The sequence below is a fragment of the Sorex fumeus genome, unplaced genomic scaffold (assembly GCF_029834395.1).
Source record: "Sorex fumeus unplaced genomic scaffold, SorFum_2.1 ptg000098l, whole genome shotgun sequence".
Classification (NCBI taxonomy): domain Eukaryota; kingdom Metazoa; phylum Chordata; class Mammalia; order Eulipotyphla; family Soricidae; genus Sorex; species Sorex fumeus.
The window spans coordinates 48,461,548-48,477,769 of record NW_026606155.1 but is presented as its reverse complement, the minus strand read 5'-3'; the positions used below and the strand labels follow the sequence as shown (position 1 = coordinate 48,477,769).

Sequence of the window (16,222 nt, the reverse complement as noted above, 5' to 3'; positions counted from 1 at the left end):
GTATTTTAGATAAAATGTCAGTCTTTTGGACAAAATTTGTTACATTAATAATCAAAGGGAGTTGCAAACAAAGATAGTACAGGAGTTAAGGTACTTTTCTTGCATGCAGCCACCCCAGTTTAATCCATGGTACCACATATAGTCTCCTGAGCACTGTTAATATTGATTCCTAAACAGAGTCCTGAACATAAACGGGTCTAAGCCTAACCAGCCCCATCCAAAGAAACCACAAAAAACAAACAAACAACAACAACAATAAAAAACAGATAATCTGGTAAAAACTCTTGGTCTCTATATAACTAAGAAGGCTATCATCTATGCAATAACTCATTGAGAATGCTTAAGACTAGAGAAATAGTACAGTGGGTTAGGGCTTTTGCCTGTCATCCCATATGGTCCTACAAGCCCTGCCAGGAGTGACATCTGAGTGGAGAGCCAGGAGTAAAGTCTTGGGCACTGCTGAGGGTGGCCTCAAAATAAAGTAAAACAAAATAAAGAGAAGACAAATGTTTATATCTTCTGTATGTTTATATTTCTACATAATAGTTCAATACAAACTGTATATAACATTAACTGTATCCTTACTTCAATGAACAAATACACATATAATAAATATTCTACGCCAAATATTTTCCAAATGCTGAGAATAGAGCTAGACAGATACTTTATATGTCAAAACCAATAATTATATAAACAAAGATAGCAGTTGAATATTAAATGCTATCAAGTTAATCAAATAGGATAACGTGCTAGAGTTGGAAATATGGTGAATGACTTTAGATAGGATATTCTTGGAGGAATCTCTGAAGAGGATATATTTCTGTTAAAAATTAAATAACTAAGAGAATATTTCATATGTTTGATAGAACATGACAGATATAGAAAGAAATAGTTGACTTAAAAGTAAACTTAATATTCTGGAGGAATGGACTAGAAAATCAATGTGACCTGAGTACAGAGCAATAATTATCAAGGAATAATGGAAAACTTCAGTAAGTGGATTAAACTGAATTAGGTGGGCTATGAGAAAATGTTTTGATTTCTTTTAACAATATTCTGTGCTTAGTGTGTTATGCAATTTATTTTTTACCTTGCCTTATCTCTTTGTAAAATATTTAAAAAGATAGTTCCCATCTACCATAACTAACTGCTCCACTAAACAGCAGATATCTGTTTAATGATTTTGAACAATACTAGACACCCATTACTTTAAGAGTTTTTAAACCAAAAGCTCTTATCTCTGTAATTGTCTCTAAAAACATTTTTTACATCTTTTAATAATTCTTACTATTTTTGCCTACTTATTATTAGCAATATTTACACATACGCTTACATATTTTCATATAGCATATTTTCTATAATTTATACCATATTGGGCTGGAGTGATAGCACAGTGGTAGGGCGTTTGCCTTGCATACAGCCAACCCGGTCGAGCCAGGTTCGATTCCTCCACCCCTCTCGGAGAGCCTGGCAAGCTACTGAGAGTATTCAATATGCCAAACACTGTAACAAGAAGTCTCACAATGGAGACGTTACTGGGTCCGCTTGGACAAATCGATGAACAACAGGAGGACAGTGTTTTTAATACCGTATTATTATGTTTTCTTTTATATATTTTAACTTAAATCATATCTAACCATTTTAATGCATGACATCAACTGGGTATAGATTGCTAGCAAGGTGGAATAGAGCCATTGTGTTCTTGTGCATACATTTTCCTTAAATATTTTTAAACTAGATTGACTGTCAAAGAATTTAGGAATACAAAATGGTGATGCTAGGATAGCCTAAAATATAGGTATATCAAGATTATTGAGACTATGTGCAGAAAAACCGGTCAGTTATAAATAAGAGATTATAAATGAAAGGTAAGCCTTAGTAAAATAAATAAAGCAATCATATAAATCTTAGCCTAAATCTAATGAATAAGTCAATAATATAATAAATCTGATAAATCTAATCTTTATTACTATGGCAACAAATGACATTAAAATACAAAGGTCACTTTTGCAATGGATGCATTTTTGAAATATTTTGTATACATAAGATTTGCCTGTCAGGGATGCCACAAATGTTTATATTATCAAAAAGGACAAATTATTAGCTGAGTAGCTATATTGAAAATTTTAAGGTTCGAGAAAAAAAATTACACATAATTTGGTTCCCATATTTGAAGAGCAACAAATTAAACCTAATAAAGGTATTTTATTTATGATTGCAGGTATTATATCATAGCTATTTTATGGCAGAATATCAAAATTAGTATTTTAGAAGGAAAGGAAAACACAAACAAAACTTTAATTGTAAAATTCTGAATTGACAATTTCCTAAGGTTATCTTTACTGAGACTGGAGCGCTTGGATAAGAGAAGACATATCTCACTAGGAAAGAGACACTAAAATATGTGAACACATGTCACGGTCATGGTCACAGTCCTCCCGTTGTTCATGGATTTGCTCGAGTAGGCCCAGTAACGTCTCCATCGTGAGACTTGTTGTTACTTGTTTGGCATATCGAACACCTCATGGGGAGTTTGCCAGGCTTTGCCATGCAGGCGAGATACTCTCGGTAGCTTGCCAGGCTCTCTGAGAGGGATGGAGGAATCGAACCTGGCTCAGCTGGGCAGGCTGCATGCAAGGCACACGCCCTATTGCTGTGCTATATTTGTTAGTATATAAGATTATTTTATGTAGCATGTAAAAAAGTCAGAAAAGATAATAAAGATGAAATCAGTTGAAGACATATAGAAAATCACTGCAAATTTGAAAAAGAATTTGAAACATACTCAATTACTACACCCAAAATGATCAAAGCATGTAAGCTAACAAGTTTCCTCTCAACATAAAGCCCCAACATTCTAGAATATATTTTTAAATGTAGAAGAGCAAAACAAAATTCTTTTGATATATGTATGCATTCTTCATATTTTTCATGTTTATATACATGATAATGAATTAGTTTTTTTAAACATCACCTGCTACTTTTATTTTGTCAAATAACTTTAATACTCTGTAATGTTGAGAAAATTTTTTACATATGAATTTCCAAGGTTTTTAAAAGGGAATTTTAGTTGATTATTGTCTAATTGTCTAATTAAGCTAATTTTTCTAATTATAACTAATTATGTAATTGATGTAAATATGTTCAGTCAAAATTAGATGGTGCAATTACAATATGCAAGTTGATTCATGAACATTTTATAAGAGTTCTAAATAATAGCAAATGTATAATTTATAAAATTTAAATTTATTTCTTTATCACATAAAATTATGTGATACATAAAATGCTTTAAATTGCTTTATAAAAAGACGATGCATTCGATATATTAGACATCTGATCCTTACCAAATTGAATGGTAAAATAATACACAGAGACTCGAATAGTATAAAAATAAAATTTTCTCATAAATTTTCTCTTCAGAGAGTAAAATTAAGTTCACAGAATTAAAAGTAATAAAACTAATTTTTATGCCACTGCATGAAATTAGTAATAAAACTTAAACACTAGTTATGAGTTAGTTGGTTATATGCATAAAGATGCAACATTTGGATAAAGTGATATTTATCACTTTGATCAATTCCCCTCCCACCCCTTCAAAAAAAATAACAAACATGTAATCAGATTAATGACAAATAAAGCAGATATCATCGCTAACTGATTAAGGTAAAGAGGCAAATTTCTTTACGACAGTCTACCATAAAAATATAACAGGAATGTAATATATCCAGAAAACTCAACAGAAAGACAAATTATAAATATAAAAACATTAATCATATAGCTTTAAAATTTACAAAAATAATTATAAAATAGATTTGCAAGTATAGTTAGACACTAAGTTCCATTAAATCAAGAGGAAATCAAGCTGATTTACATATAAAAATTCATATCAAATGATATATAATCATTACAATTTTAACTGGAAAATTGTAACTAGACAATCACCAAAAGTTCTAATAAAATTCTTCCTTTTATTTTGGGATAGGAAATTGGGCCACACCAGGTTTTGCTCAGGGTTTACTCCGGGCTCTGTCCTCAGGAACCAGTCCTGACAAGGCCTGGGGTACAACATGTGGTGCCGGGTTAAAACCCAGGGCAGAAAAAGCAAATGCCTTACCTGATGTACTATCTCTCTGGCCCCTTAAATTAAATACTTTAAATAGATCTAATTATAATATTCTCAATTATATTTCACTAATTATATTACTCTAGTGATTAAAGAGGCTTGGGGTTACTAAAAACTTAGGAGTCAATTTTAACTACTTCATAGTTGGAAATCAAGATTTCTCCATGAGTGCATTGCTTCAAATTTTAATACATGTTTACTGAAAAACTTTTAACACAGTCACTATTAGTGGTATGAAAGACTGTCTCTATAATCAGTGAATTTATGTTATATATATACAAATAATCTGGTCTGAAAGTTTAAAAGTCATGAGTAAAAATAGAGCAAAACTAGGGTACTGAAAAGGAAAAACTGGAAGAGATATTACCTCAGATGATCTCTCAGAGACGTATGTTCTCTTGTGAAGTGTCCCTAGTGTGGAGTAAATTCTTTCACATTATCAATAAACGGTATTCTATATATGTACATGGAGTTAACAATGAACTCTAGCCCTGCCTTCCCCTTCACCCCCAAAAAAACTTGTCAAGAGGCTTGACAAGGTTTTCATGAGAAAGCACAACTTTACACGAAGTATGTTACATCAAATAAGAGAGCAAGGTAGAGAAAAGTTAAATAAGATCATGTAGGCCACAATGTTTTATTCTAAATAGTGGGAAGCTACTAGGTAGGTTGAAACAGGAAAAAGATTTGTTAATGTTCACATGTTTGAATCATCCTGTTAAATTAATTGCCATGTTTGGTCAGATTTACATGTTTGAATTATTACCAAGGTCATCTGAAAATGTTAACATTAAAGCATAATATTGAATTATGGAGGAGATAAAATATTCTATAGACAGTGTCAAATTACAATGTGTTTGCATAAAGAAAAAAACACTGATAAAATTTCATCTATGAGGAAGTCAAAATGACCTATTATGGTAAAACTAGAATTTTCCTAGAAATCTGACTGACAAAATGCTTAATAATAATACATTATGTGCATATATAGCAAACAAGTTTTAAATTATTTCTTGTTCCAATGTGAATTTTAGGATATGTATTCTGATATCATAGTTGCCTAAGTCAAGAACACATCAGATTAAAAAACTTTAAGACAGAATCGATAGTAATACATATGTGAAAACTGATTTCAGAGAATCATGCTTTGGCGAGCCACAATTATACTATACATTTCAATAGCAAAGTATAGTACAGCACGTAGGCCTTTGTCTTGCACACGGCCAACCTGGATTCAATCCCTGGTATCCGATATGCCATATGGTCTCCCAAATAACACCAAGAGTAATTCCTGAGTGCAGAGCCCTGAGTATTGCCGGGTGTGACATCCCTCCCCCCCCAAAAAAAAACCAAAACCCTAAAAATATTCTTATTAAAGAAATTGGTTATGAAACTTCTATTATTCCTTACATTTTTAAAGTATGATATTTAGAATACTTAAAACTTAGATCTACTTCTTCCCAGTAAATGCATTAGAACTTAAAGTTCCTAATTGAGAATAAAATCTTTGTCTATATTAGTATCTATATTATATTTGTTTTTATTTATGTATGCTCACAATTATTTTGGAAATTTCTCCAAATACTCCTTTAAATTTAAATACTTTTCTCAGACTTAGATCTAATTCCATTCTAGTCATCAAAAAAAACTTTCTAAGTTGCCACTTCTTGGTCAGTGCTGTTTCAACTTTGAAGCTATCTTTACCTTCAATGTTGTGGAGGGTTTTGCCGACTTTTTCTTCAATGTGTCTTACAGATTCTGGTCTGATGTTGAGGTCTTTAATACATTTTGATCTGTCTTTTGTGCATGGTGTTAGGTAGAGGTCTGAGCCCATTTTTTTTTTGCATGTAGCTGTCCAGTTTTGCCAGCATCATTTGTCAAAGCAGCTTTTCTTGCTCCACTTTATATATATATATATATATATATATATATATATATATATATATTACTCCATTATCAAATATTAGATCATCAGAGATATGAAAGTGTGTGGTGTGTGTAAGGATATTCAACCCTATTCTATTGGTCGCAGATCTGTCTTTGTTCCATACCATGCTGTCTTAATTATTATCACCTTGTAGTGCAATTTGAAGTTGGGAAAGGTAATGTCTCCCATCTCCCCCCCCCGACGACACCCCCCACAAGAATTTCTTTAGCTATTTGTGGGGGAACTTGACTTGTTTTTTCATATGAATTTCAGGAGTGTTTGATCAATTTCTCTGAAGAATGTCACTGGTATCCTTATAGAGAAGCAAAGATAAACAAATGGGACTATGTCAAACTAAGAAGCTTCTATACCTCAAAAGAAACAGTGACCAGGACACAAAGATAACCTATGGAATGGGAAAGGATATTCACCCAATACTCTTCTGATAAAGGATTAATATCAATGATATACAAGGTATTAGTTGAATTCTACAAGAAGAAAATATCCAATTCCATCAGAAAATTGGGCAATGAAATGAACAGAAACGTTCTCAAATAAGATATTTGGATGGTCAAAAGACACATGAAAAAATGTTCTCCACCATTAATCATTAGGGAGATGCAGATCAAAACAACAATGAGATATCATCTCACAATACAGAGACCAGCACACATCCCAAAAAACAAAAGTAGCTGGTGTTGGCGTGGATGTAGGGAGAAAGGAACTCTCCATTGTTGGTGGGAATGCTCACTGGATCAGCTTTTTTGGAAAACAATATGGCTATTTCTCAAAAAACTAGAAACTGAACTACCATTTGACCCAGAAATACCACTTTTTGGAATATATCCTGAGGGTGCAAAAAAGCACAGTAGAAATGATATCTGCACCTGTACATTCATTGCAGCACTATTCACAATATCCAGAATCTGGAAATACGTGCCGGAGAATAGATGACTGGTTAAAGAAACTTTGGTACATCTACGCAATGGAATACTATGTAGCTGTTAGGAAAGATGAAGTCATGAAATTTGCTCATATGTAGATGGCCATAAGGAGTATCGTGCTGAGTGAAAAGAGTCAGAAAGAGAGGGGCAGACATAGAATGACAGCTCTAATTTCGGAATATAAAATAACATAAGACTGACACCAAACGACAGTTGACACAAGGGCCAGAAATATTGCTCCATAGTTGGAAGGCTGCCTTATGAGCTGGGGGATAAGGCATCTGGAACACAGAAGGGATAACTATATCAATGGTGGTTGAGGGATCACTAGGGATGGGAGATGTGTACTAAAAGTAGATAAAGGACCAAACATGTTAGCCATTCAATATCTATTTTGCAAAGCATAATGCCAAAAGTAGAGAGCGAGTATGGAAGAAATTGTCTGCAATAGTGGCACTGAGAAGATTGGGATGGATGGATACTGGGGGTATTGGTGGTCGTAAATGTGTACTGGTGGAGGGATGGGTGTTCAATCATTGTATTACTGAAACTCAAACATGAAAGCTTTGTAAGTATAACTCAGTGATTCAATAAAGAAAAGGTCAGAAAATACAAATTATATATATATTTTTAGTGGGATGTAGGTAAATTAATCGAAAAAGAAATATGTAAGAACCTATTTTAAGTTAAAATTATTTTACAAAAATTAACATTTGCAGTAAACTACCACATAAAATTAACAATCTGTTCTTCATTATATGAATTTTCTAATTTTTCAGTCCAGCACATTTCTTAAAATAGTAGATCTGGAAGAATTATTTTTTTCTAAAATATATCAAATTGTATACCTTTAAACTTAAGTAATAAGGGCAAATATATTATACCTTAATTCCTACCTGGGTAAAGAAGGGTTCATAAATCTCAACTCCTTTATCGGATCCTTGCAATAATACTTCCTGCCCACGTCTCCAGCTGTACCGAACAGGTGGGTTTGAATTAGCAACGCATCGCAGGAATACTGTTCTCTCATAGTAAAACTGTTCCTTAGCTTCACCTATACTTTGATGAACAGTCACTACTGGATCATCCAAATCTAGAAAAAGAAAATAGTGACAATGTTATGAGTTACCTGACTTTTGAAATATGCATATGTAAAATGAACCAAAGGCCCACAATCTTTACTGATTATATTGCTTATAACTATGCTTGTTCTTTGCAGTGTGTTTATTAAATTAATGGCAGAAAAGTTTCCAAATAAAAAGGTAAAAAAAATAATTTAAGATCTCTATTGACATAGTACAAATAATAATGTATTTAAAAAGCCACATAAGGCAGCTTCACGACAGAATTCTGATCAGAATTCAAAACCCTTAAATCCAAGGATTCAGGCAAAATAATGAATCACAGTGACAAAGGAATTAACATTTGACAGCTCAATGCACTTTAAACATATTTCTTTTAAAAAATAGATTATGGCTTATATATTAAAATCAAGCAGAAAATTGTTTAAAATTATTATATTTAGAGAAAAAAAGACAAACTTTTTCCCAGTTAAAGTTTTTTTTCTCTCACATCCCATGCACCCCATCTATTTAAGAAACATAAACCCCATGTCTATGCTCAGCCTCTTGTAAGTACCCATCCTGTATAATATTTAATGGACAATAGCAATAGATATCTCTGAACCACAGAAATCCCAAGAGAAGAAAAGAGAAAGGAGAGTGGTTGATGGAAGAGATAACAGAGAACTTTCCCAGTTTGAAGAGGGAAAATTATACACTGATCTAGGGAATCCATAGAAGACAAAACAAAATAAATGAAAATAACCTAGTCATTTTATAATTAAAATATCAATAACCAAAGAGACAGATAAACTAAAAATGTCAAGAGACAAGCTAGGCCTCCAAAAAAATAATCACATCAGATTTCTCAAATAAAACTCTATAATAGGATGCAATGATGTATTTAATCATTGAAGGTAAAGGTAAGGTAAAGGCCCTCCCGTTGATCGTCGATTTGCTCGAGCGGGCCCAGTAACGTCTCCATTGGAGACTTTGTTGTTACTGTGTCTGGCATATCGAATACTCTCGGTAGCTTGCCGGGCTCCTGAATAAAAAAAAAACACAGTTGAAGAAACAGTTACCCTGTAAGGGTTTCACTCAGACTTGAGAGAGTGATGAAAAGACTCAAACAACACCAGAGGACATTTGTTGAATTTAAACCAGCTCTGCAAAGATATAAAACTGCCTATTTAAAAAGAGCGATAGCACAGCGGTAGGGCGTTCGCCTTACAAGCGGCCAACATGGCCGACCCGAGTTCGATTCCTCCGCCCCTCTCGGAGAGCCCGGCAAGCTACTGAGAGTATTCGATATGCCAGACACAGTAACAACAAAGTCTCCAATGGAGACGTTACTGGGCCCGCTCGAGCAAATCGACGATCAACGGGAGGGCCTTACATTTAAAAAGACAAATGGCAAAAATGATCAAAATCTTCATTTTGATCTATATAAATGGCAATTACTTCTTTCATATCAATAATTTCTCTAAATGTCGAAGGAATTAACTTTCCTATCAAAAGTCACAGAATGGCTGGACAGAAATAAATTCCAACCCTATTTGCTTATGAGAGACACATCTGTACTATTAAAAACAAAAGCTTAAAGTGAATGGATGAGGACAATCATATGGGTTAGTAGTTGATTTTAAAATCTACGTTGTCAATGCATGTGATACTATAAAATAGTATTCAAGTTAAAGAATGTAATGAAAGATAGGCATGGTCATTGCATTCTTTGGAAGAGAACAAAAGATGAAGATAGTCTCACTTTTATGTAACAAATATAGGGGCACCAAAGTTCTAACCTAGTATACCCCCCCTTTTCCACCCTCCACTGCCTCCATGGCAGACAATATTCCTCATTGTAAGGGATATTCTTGATAAACTTTTAGTATCAACATTGCAAACCACAATCCCACAAAGGATATAAATATATATTAAAAAGAGAGAGAAATAGAGAAAAAGAGAGAAATAGAGAAAGAGAAATAGAGAAAAAGAGAGAGAAATAGAGAAAGAGAGAAATAGAGAAAGAGAGAAATAGAGAAAAAGAGAGAAATAGAGAAAGAGAGAAATAGAGAAAGAGAGAGAGTGAGAGAGAGTGAGAGAGAGAGTGAGAGAGAATAAAAGAACCCGCCAAAGAAGCAGGCAAGGGGTGGGAGTGGTTTTGGGAGGGAACCTGGCTATACTGGTGCTAAGAAATGTACACTGGTGAAGAGATGGGTGTTGGAATACTGTATGACTGAATTTCAATCATGAATGACTTTGTGATGCTCTATTTTTTTTAAATGAAATAGGTGAAAAGTTTCAACATTTTGAAATGGAACAACTTACTGTAAAATAACTAGTGGTCAAGGAGTAAATAAAAGAAGTAAAGGTTCCTTGAAATGTATGAAAATTACAAGACAAACTATCAAAACCTTCAAATGCAGCAAAAGCTGTATGAAGTGAAAAGTTCATAGCAATACTGACTTGTAACAACTAGAAAAAATACAAAGTCCCCAAGTAAGAATAAAGTAAATAACATAAGTCAGATCTGGATATATTATGTACAAATGAAGACAACAAAGAAAAGGTAAATGAAACCAAGAGATGGTTATTCTAAAGAAGAGGTGGGCTAGAGAGAATATAAGGACATCGGTGGAGGATGATAACCACTTTGGTGAGTTTCAATAATTTGTATTTCAAAAAAATCATTAATAATACTTTAATTATGCTACCATACTACGATTTAAAATAAGTTGTTTCCCAAAATCCTTTATTTGGTGCTCCCTTCTCTATCTGAGATGCCTTTTGCCCTAGTGTGTGCGGCTGGCCTCAAAGCCATGGAGTAATCCTCCTGGTACTTATCTCGGCTATTCTTGGGGGTTAGTCTCCTAATTTGTTACTTTATGTTCCCCAGATGAATAGGAGATTCGTGATGAGAGTAGACTATAGACTGAACATGATTGCCACTCAATGTCTCTTTTGCAAACCACAGCACTCAAAAGGAGAGAGATAACAAAAGGGAATGCCCTGCCACAGAGGTAGAGTGGGATAGGGGGGATGAGGGATGGGAGAGATATGGGATCAGGGGTGGTGGGAGAATGGGCACTGGTGGAGGGTTGGGTATTCGATCAGTGTATAACTGAAACACAAGCTCAACAATTTGTAAGCCTACAACTGTACCTAATGGTGTTTCACTAATAAAAATTTAGAAAAAAAATAAAATAAAATAAGTTGTTTCCCTTCTTTAGGTCTTTGAGACCTAAAGTGCATTTGCTAATTTTAATTATGCTAATAGAAGTTACTTTTAAAAGTATATTTAAATAACTCAATATTTAAATTAATATCATATTAGAGTAAATATTAGAATGACTATAGGAACTAAATGTTTGCCATTTGTTGGTCATACAGCATTTGTCTCAACTATTCAACAAAAACACTACAGTGTTAATACAGCCAAATAATGGATAAATGAATGAATAATGAGTACTTCTGAGTTTTTTGTACATTTATTTACAAATGTAGGTGCTTATAGTCAGATTTATCTCAGAAACCATTTACCATATTTGCCAATATCTTGATATTCCATATCCCAGATTATTAAAAAAAAGAAATTAACATATGCAATTACTTAAGAAAAACAGTAAGTTCTTAGTTTACAAAAATGAATTCATAATACTTAAATGCGATGCAAATACCTATATATAAATATTAATTTTACTCAGCTATATTTTTATCTTTATTACAATGAAAGTTTACTTATTTGTTGCAGTCTTAAAATAGATATAATGATGTCACTGTATTATTTAAATTACTACAGTAGCACATAAGATAGATCCAAAACCCTTGAATGCATAATAAATACTAAATAAGTTATTACTATCAAAATGATAATCATAATCACTACTGTGTTTCACTTAGAATCTATTAATTTTGTTTTGCCTTACCCTATACCTCGGGCTGGACAATAGCACAGCGGGTAGGGCGGTTGCCTTGCACACAGCCACCATGGCCAACCCAAGTTTGATTCCTCCACCCCTCTCGGACTGGGAAGCTACTTATATACACATATATAAGTATATAAGTTACACATATTTTAACTTTAGCTACCGAGAGTATCTCGCCCACACGACAAAGCCTGGCAAGCTACCCGTGACATACTCAATATACCAAACACAGTAACAACAAGTCTCATGATGGAGACATTACTGGGCCTGCTCGAGCAAATCGATGAACAACGGGAGGACCATCATCATGACCGTATACCTCACCACCCATAATGCATCCAGCTTAGTTTAAATCAGGAAAAACTTAATTTTCTCATTTGTTCAGGCTATTATGTGTTTCTGTATTTCACATATGTTTACGTGAAGGCTCTAGAGAATCTACAATGGTTATACACACATAAGAATATTAACGTATATATGCTATTATTCCTTAGAAGATAGTTTAGTGTATTAAAATAAAAATCAAAATATAAATATTAAAATAGTAGTTATCAAGGAAATCAAAGAAAGAAACCAAATGTTCCTACTTTTTAAAACTATGATTTTTCAAAGTGAACTGTTTGATAGTCCTAGTTAGATTTCCAGTTCTGCAAAATTATGGATTTTCTTTCTTCTAGCACTATAATCTTTTCACAGCTACCTCAAAGGTCTCTAATTAAGAGGTTATAACATTTCATAACAACTTTTGCTTTTCAGTAAAGTTTAAGGAACTTTGCCTTGAAATTGTTTCTACTAGTTGGGCAAGGATATATGCTGATTTTAATTAATGTAAGTGTTCAGAAAAAGAACTAGCATCTTTGTCATGAATTGATGCAAGTTCTTAAATTATAGAACTATACTAGCTTTATGTAATAAATAATTAAAATATAAATAAAGGTGCAGAGGGCCATAGTGATATTACAGCAGGTAGGGCACACTATATGATTCCCCCAAACTTGACCAGATATAATTCCTGAAAATGGAATGAGGAGTAAGCCTGGGTACTGAATTTGACCTCAAAACCAAAATAAAGTTCTAGGGGAAAATAATTAGCTCACGTCGCTTTAATACATTGTAAATTATTTTTTTTCTCACTGAAATAATAATTTCTTTTAATCATGCTCAATTTCTGAAGATCTCAAGTTCTATAAAATTGTTCAAATATTATTCAGACACCACAGTTTATGATCAACATAGCACTGGATGATAAACAGTAATATAAGTGATGTTTCAAGAATGCCTATATCTGTATGCATGTCTCTATGTATACATAGTTACACACATATGTAAGTATATAAGTTACACATATTTTAAGTAATACATACATAAGTATATTATTTAAAATATATAATATATATTAAGCATATACTCTTTGGACACATGAATATATAGTAGTTATATATGTTTGCTTAGGCCAGGTTACTTGAAAAACAGAATCTAAGAGACATAAAAGTATAGAAAGAATGTCAAGAAGTACCTACAAGAATAATGTGTGCAGAAATGAGGGAAGCAGAGTGGTTCCGGGGTATAGTTGAACTGTAGGACATTTGTGACAAAGGTAACAGGAGCTCCAGAGAAATATGAGACAGTTACATCATCCACTTAAGTCTGTCCTACTCTAGGGAAGGGAGTAAATTTTTATTTAACCATTGTCTTCTCCATGAAACAACCCTTACTTACGTGCATGCTACTCCCCATTTGAGGGGATAGCCTTTCAAAATGCAACCCTGATTTAGGACTTTTCTATTAGAAGGACTGTGCTGATAAAATGCTCAGTAACTGTCAGCTGGAATAGTGAATGCCTTAGTTCTGAAAAGGGTTTTGATAAGTGCGCTATTAACAACCACTCAGATTCTGTTGCTAGGTTTGGAACATTTATTCTGTTTTTTTTCTTAATTATTAGTTTACTAATATGGTTATAACAGTTGCTCTAGATTTATTGGACGCCTGCACTGGACATGGTTTCAGAAAGAAATGTGATGGATACAATGCTTATCATTTCCTATCACTTTTCTAGAATGCCCTCCCACTGGGGTAGCATATCTTTTGGTGTTAATACCGTAATTGGTAAAATTATCAAACATTTGCCACTGAGGATTTTGAACCATTGATCATAGTGCCCTCAGATCACTATGGATGCACTTTACATTAATTATCAATGAAAATGAACATGAGAACACCAAGAAATGCTTAGTATCATCAGTTATTCTTATTACCTATTGTGTAATAATACTTCTACCTCCAGCTGATAATTTAGGCCAGGTACCCCTTTAAGATGATGATTTCTCCTGTGTCCTGTTCCTTAACACAGAAAGTCTAAAGTAACTGAGTCACAGCTGTGATTTAAAGGTTAATGGGGTGTTTTCCATGTAAGTTATAAGAAGCATCCTTTCCCTTCTCAGAAGTACAACTTTTAAAATTGTACAGGGCAGAGTTTAAAGAAGGAAATCACAGATTCCAAAATGGACCTTTGAACATGGTGGCAGTAAGTGGTTTTAGTCATTGTTTATGAAATCTGTGTATTGTATGTAAAAAGTAAAAATATGTATAATTATAATCCACTGATTTAAAATATATACTACATCAACTCCTTATCAGTGACAATGATGCAGTGATATCTACTCCTTACTAGATACTATCTCTCTAAAATTCAGCTGTTCCCTTGAAAGGTCAGTCTATCACTTAAGTATGTTGATATTTTCAAGTGGTGTGGAATATGAAATAATCCGTGTCTGTAGAATTAAAAGAGCAACTGTCTAAGGAAGTATACTAGGCAGCTTCAAATGAAAGCAAATAAAAGGAAACATTTTAAAAGACCAGGAAAAAAATTAATGAGAGTGGTAAAGACAAAGTAAAATTTATGTGAAATAAAATTAAATTTGAGAATACTTCCATGGCCATGCAAAGATTAGAAACCAGAAGAAATGGCTTTAAAAACCATGCTAAAAAAAAGAACTGAAACATGAATATATGTGGTTAAAAAAAAGAGGGAGGGTGATTTTTATCAAGACATATATAGGTGATCTTTATCAATCACTCTTTCTACCAGTGAATTATGGGACAGTTGTTTTATTTTCTATGGCTTATGGAGGAAGGACAGATGAAAACATAAATAAAGAAAAGATTATAATATTTTTCAGAAATATGTCTCTGAAAAGAAAGTGTTGGGGAAAAAGTTAAAGTATAACATATGAACAAACGAGATTTTTTTTTTTTTTTGCTTTTTGGGTCACACCCAGAGATGCTCAGGAGTTTCTCCTGGCTCTTCACTCAGGAATAACTCCTGGCAGTGCTCAGGGGACCATATGGGATTCTGGGAATCAAACCAGGGTTGGCCGCATGCAAGGCAAACGCCCTACCCGCTGTGCTATCACTCCAGTCCCAAACAAATGAGTTTTACTTTGATTTTATGATTCTGTTTTCTTCTATGCTAAGGGAGAACAATAGTTGTAAATTGTATATTTGAATCAAAAATGAAAAAAATTCTTGAGGATTTCTAGAAATGATGTGTCTTTTAATAGTCATTTAATTTTATAAATAAGACAGATTTTATATGAATATTTTGGAAGTATTCATTTATCATTGGTCTGTTCCATTTTTGAGAAGGATTTCACCCACATTTTCAGTTGTTTAGGTTAGAGAACTTGGGATTGTTTTTGTTACCCTCCCTAACTTTTCTACAAGGCATCAATTTTTACATTAATAAAATATAAAATGAGCTCTTATCCATTAAACACTTGAGCATAAGCTATGGTTAACTAAATAATGAAAGCATTTGGTTAGTCTATTGTCCACTTAAATTTGAGTATGTCAGTGACCTGAAAGTGTTAACTGTCCACTTAAACTGGAGTACTTGAAAGAGTTAACTAAACTCGCAACATGCTGTAGCCCAATTAATATATATGCTTGTAGTTAATCAGTTATTAACTGCAAATGAAGTAATGGAGTGTAGTTACAAGTTAAGGAATCAATTAATCTCAAAAATAATCACAGCAGAAACATGTTTTCCACAGGGGCTTATTCCACCATTTGGTCCAATTTTTCTGTCTTTAATCTTTGAATTAAACCAAATGAATCTGAAAACCCAGATGGCAATGACACACTAAATACTGTATTGGATGTCATATTTCCCTCTGGGAAGTTCCAGGAATCTTAAAAATCCTATGCAAAAGAATTCTTAAGATGATTTTTATGTGATATTT

The 16,222-nt window shown here is 33.3% G+C and overlaps 1 protein-coding gene across 1 annotated transcript in view; it reads right to left on the bottom strand.

Annotated features, from left to right (window-relative positions):
• MDGA2 (MAM domain containing glycosylphosphatidylinositol anchor 2) overlaps nucleotides 1-16,222 on the bottom strand; it is an 873,366-nt gene that overhangs the window by 292,363 nt on the left and 564,781 nt on the right. Inside the window, exon 4 of the mRNA XM_056133738.1 lies at nucleotides 7,891-8,087. Within this exon, the coding sequence (XP_055989713.1) occupies nucleotides 7,891-8,087 (197 nt within the window). The remainder of the gene's footprint in view (nucleotides 1-7,890; nucleotides 8,088-16,222) is intronic.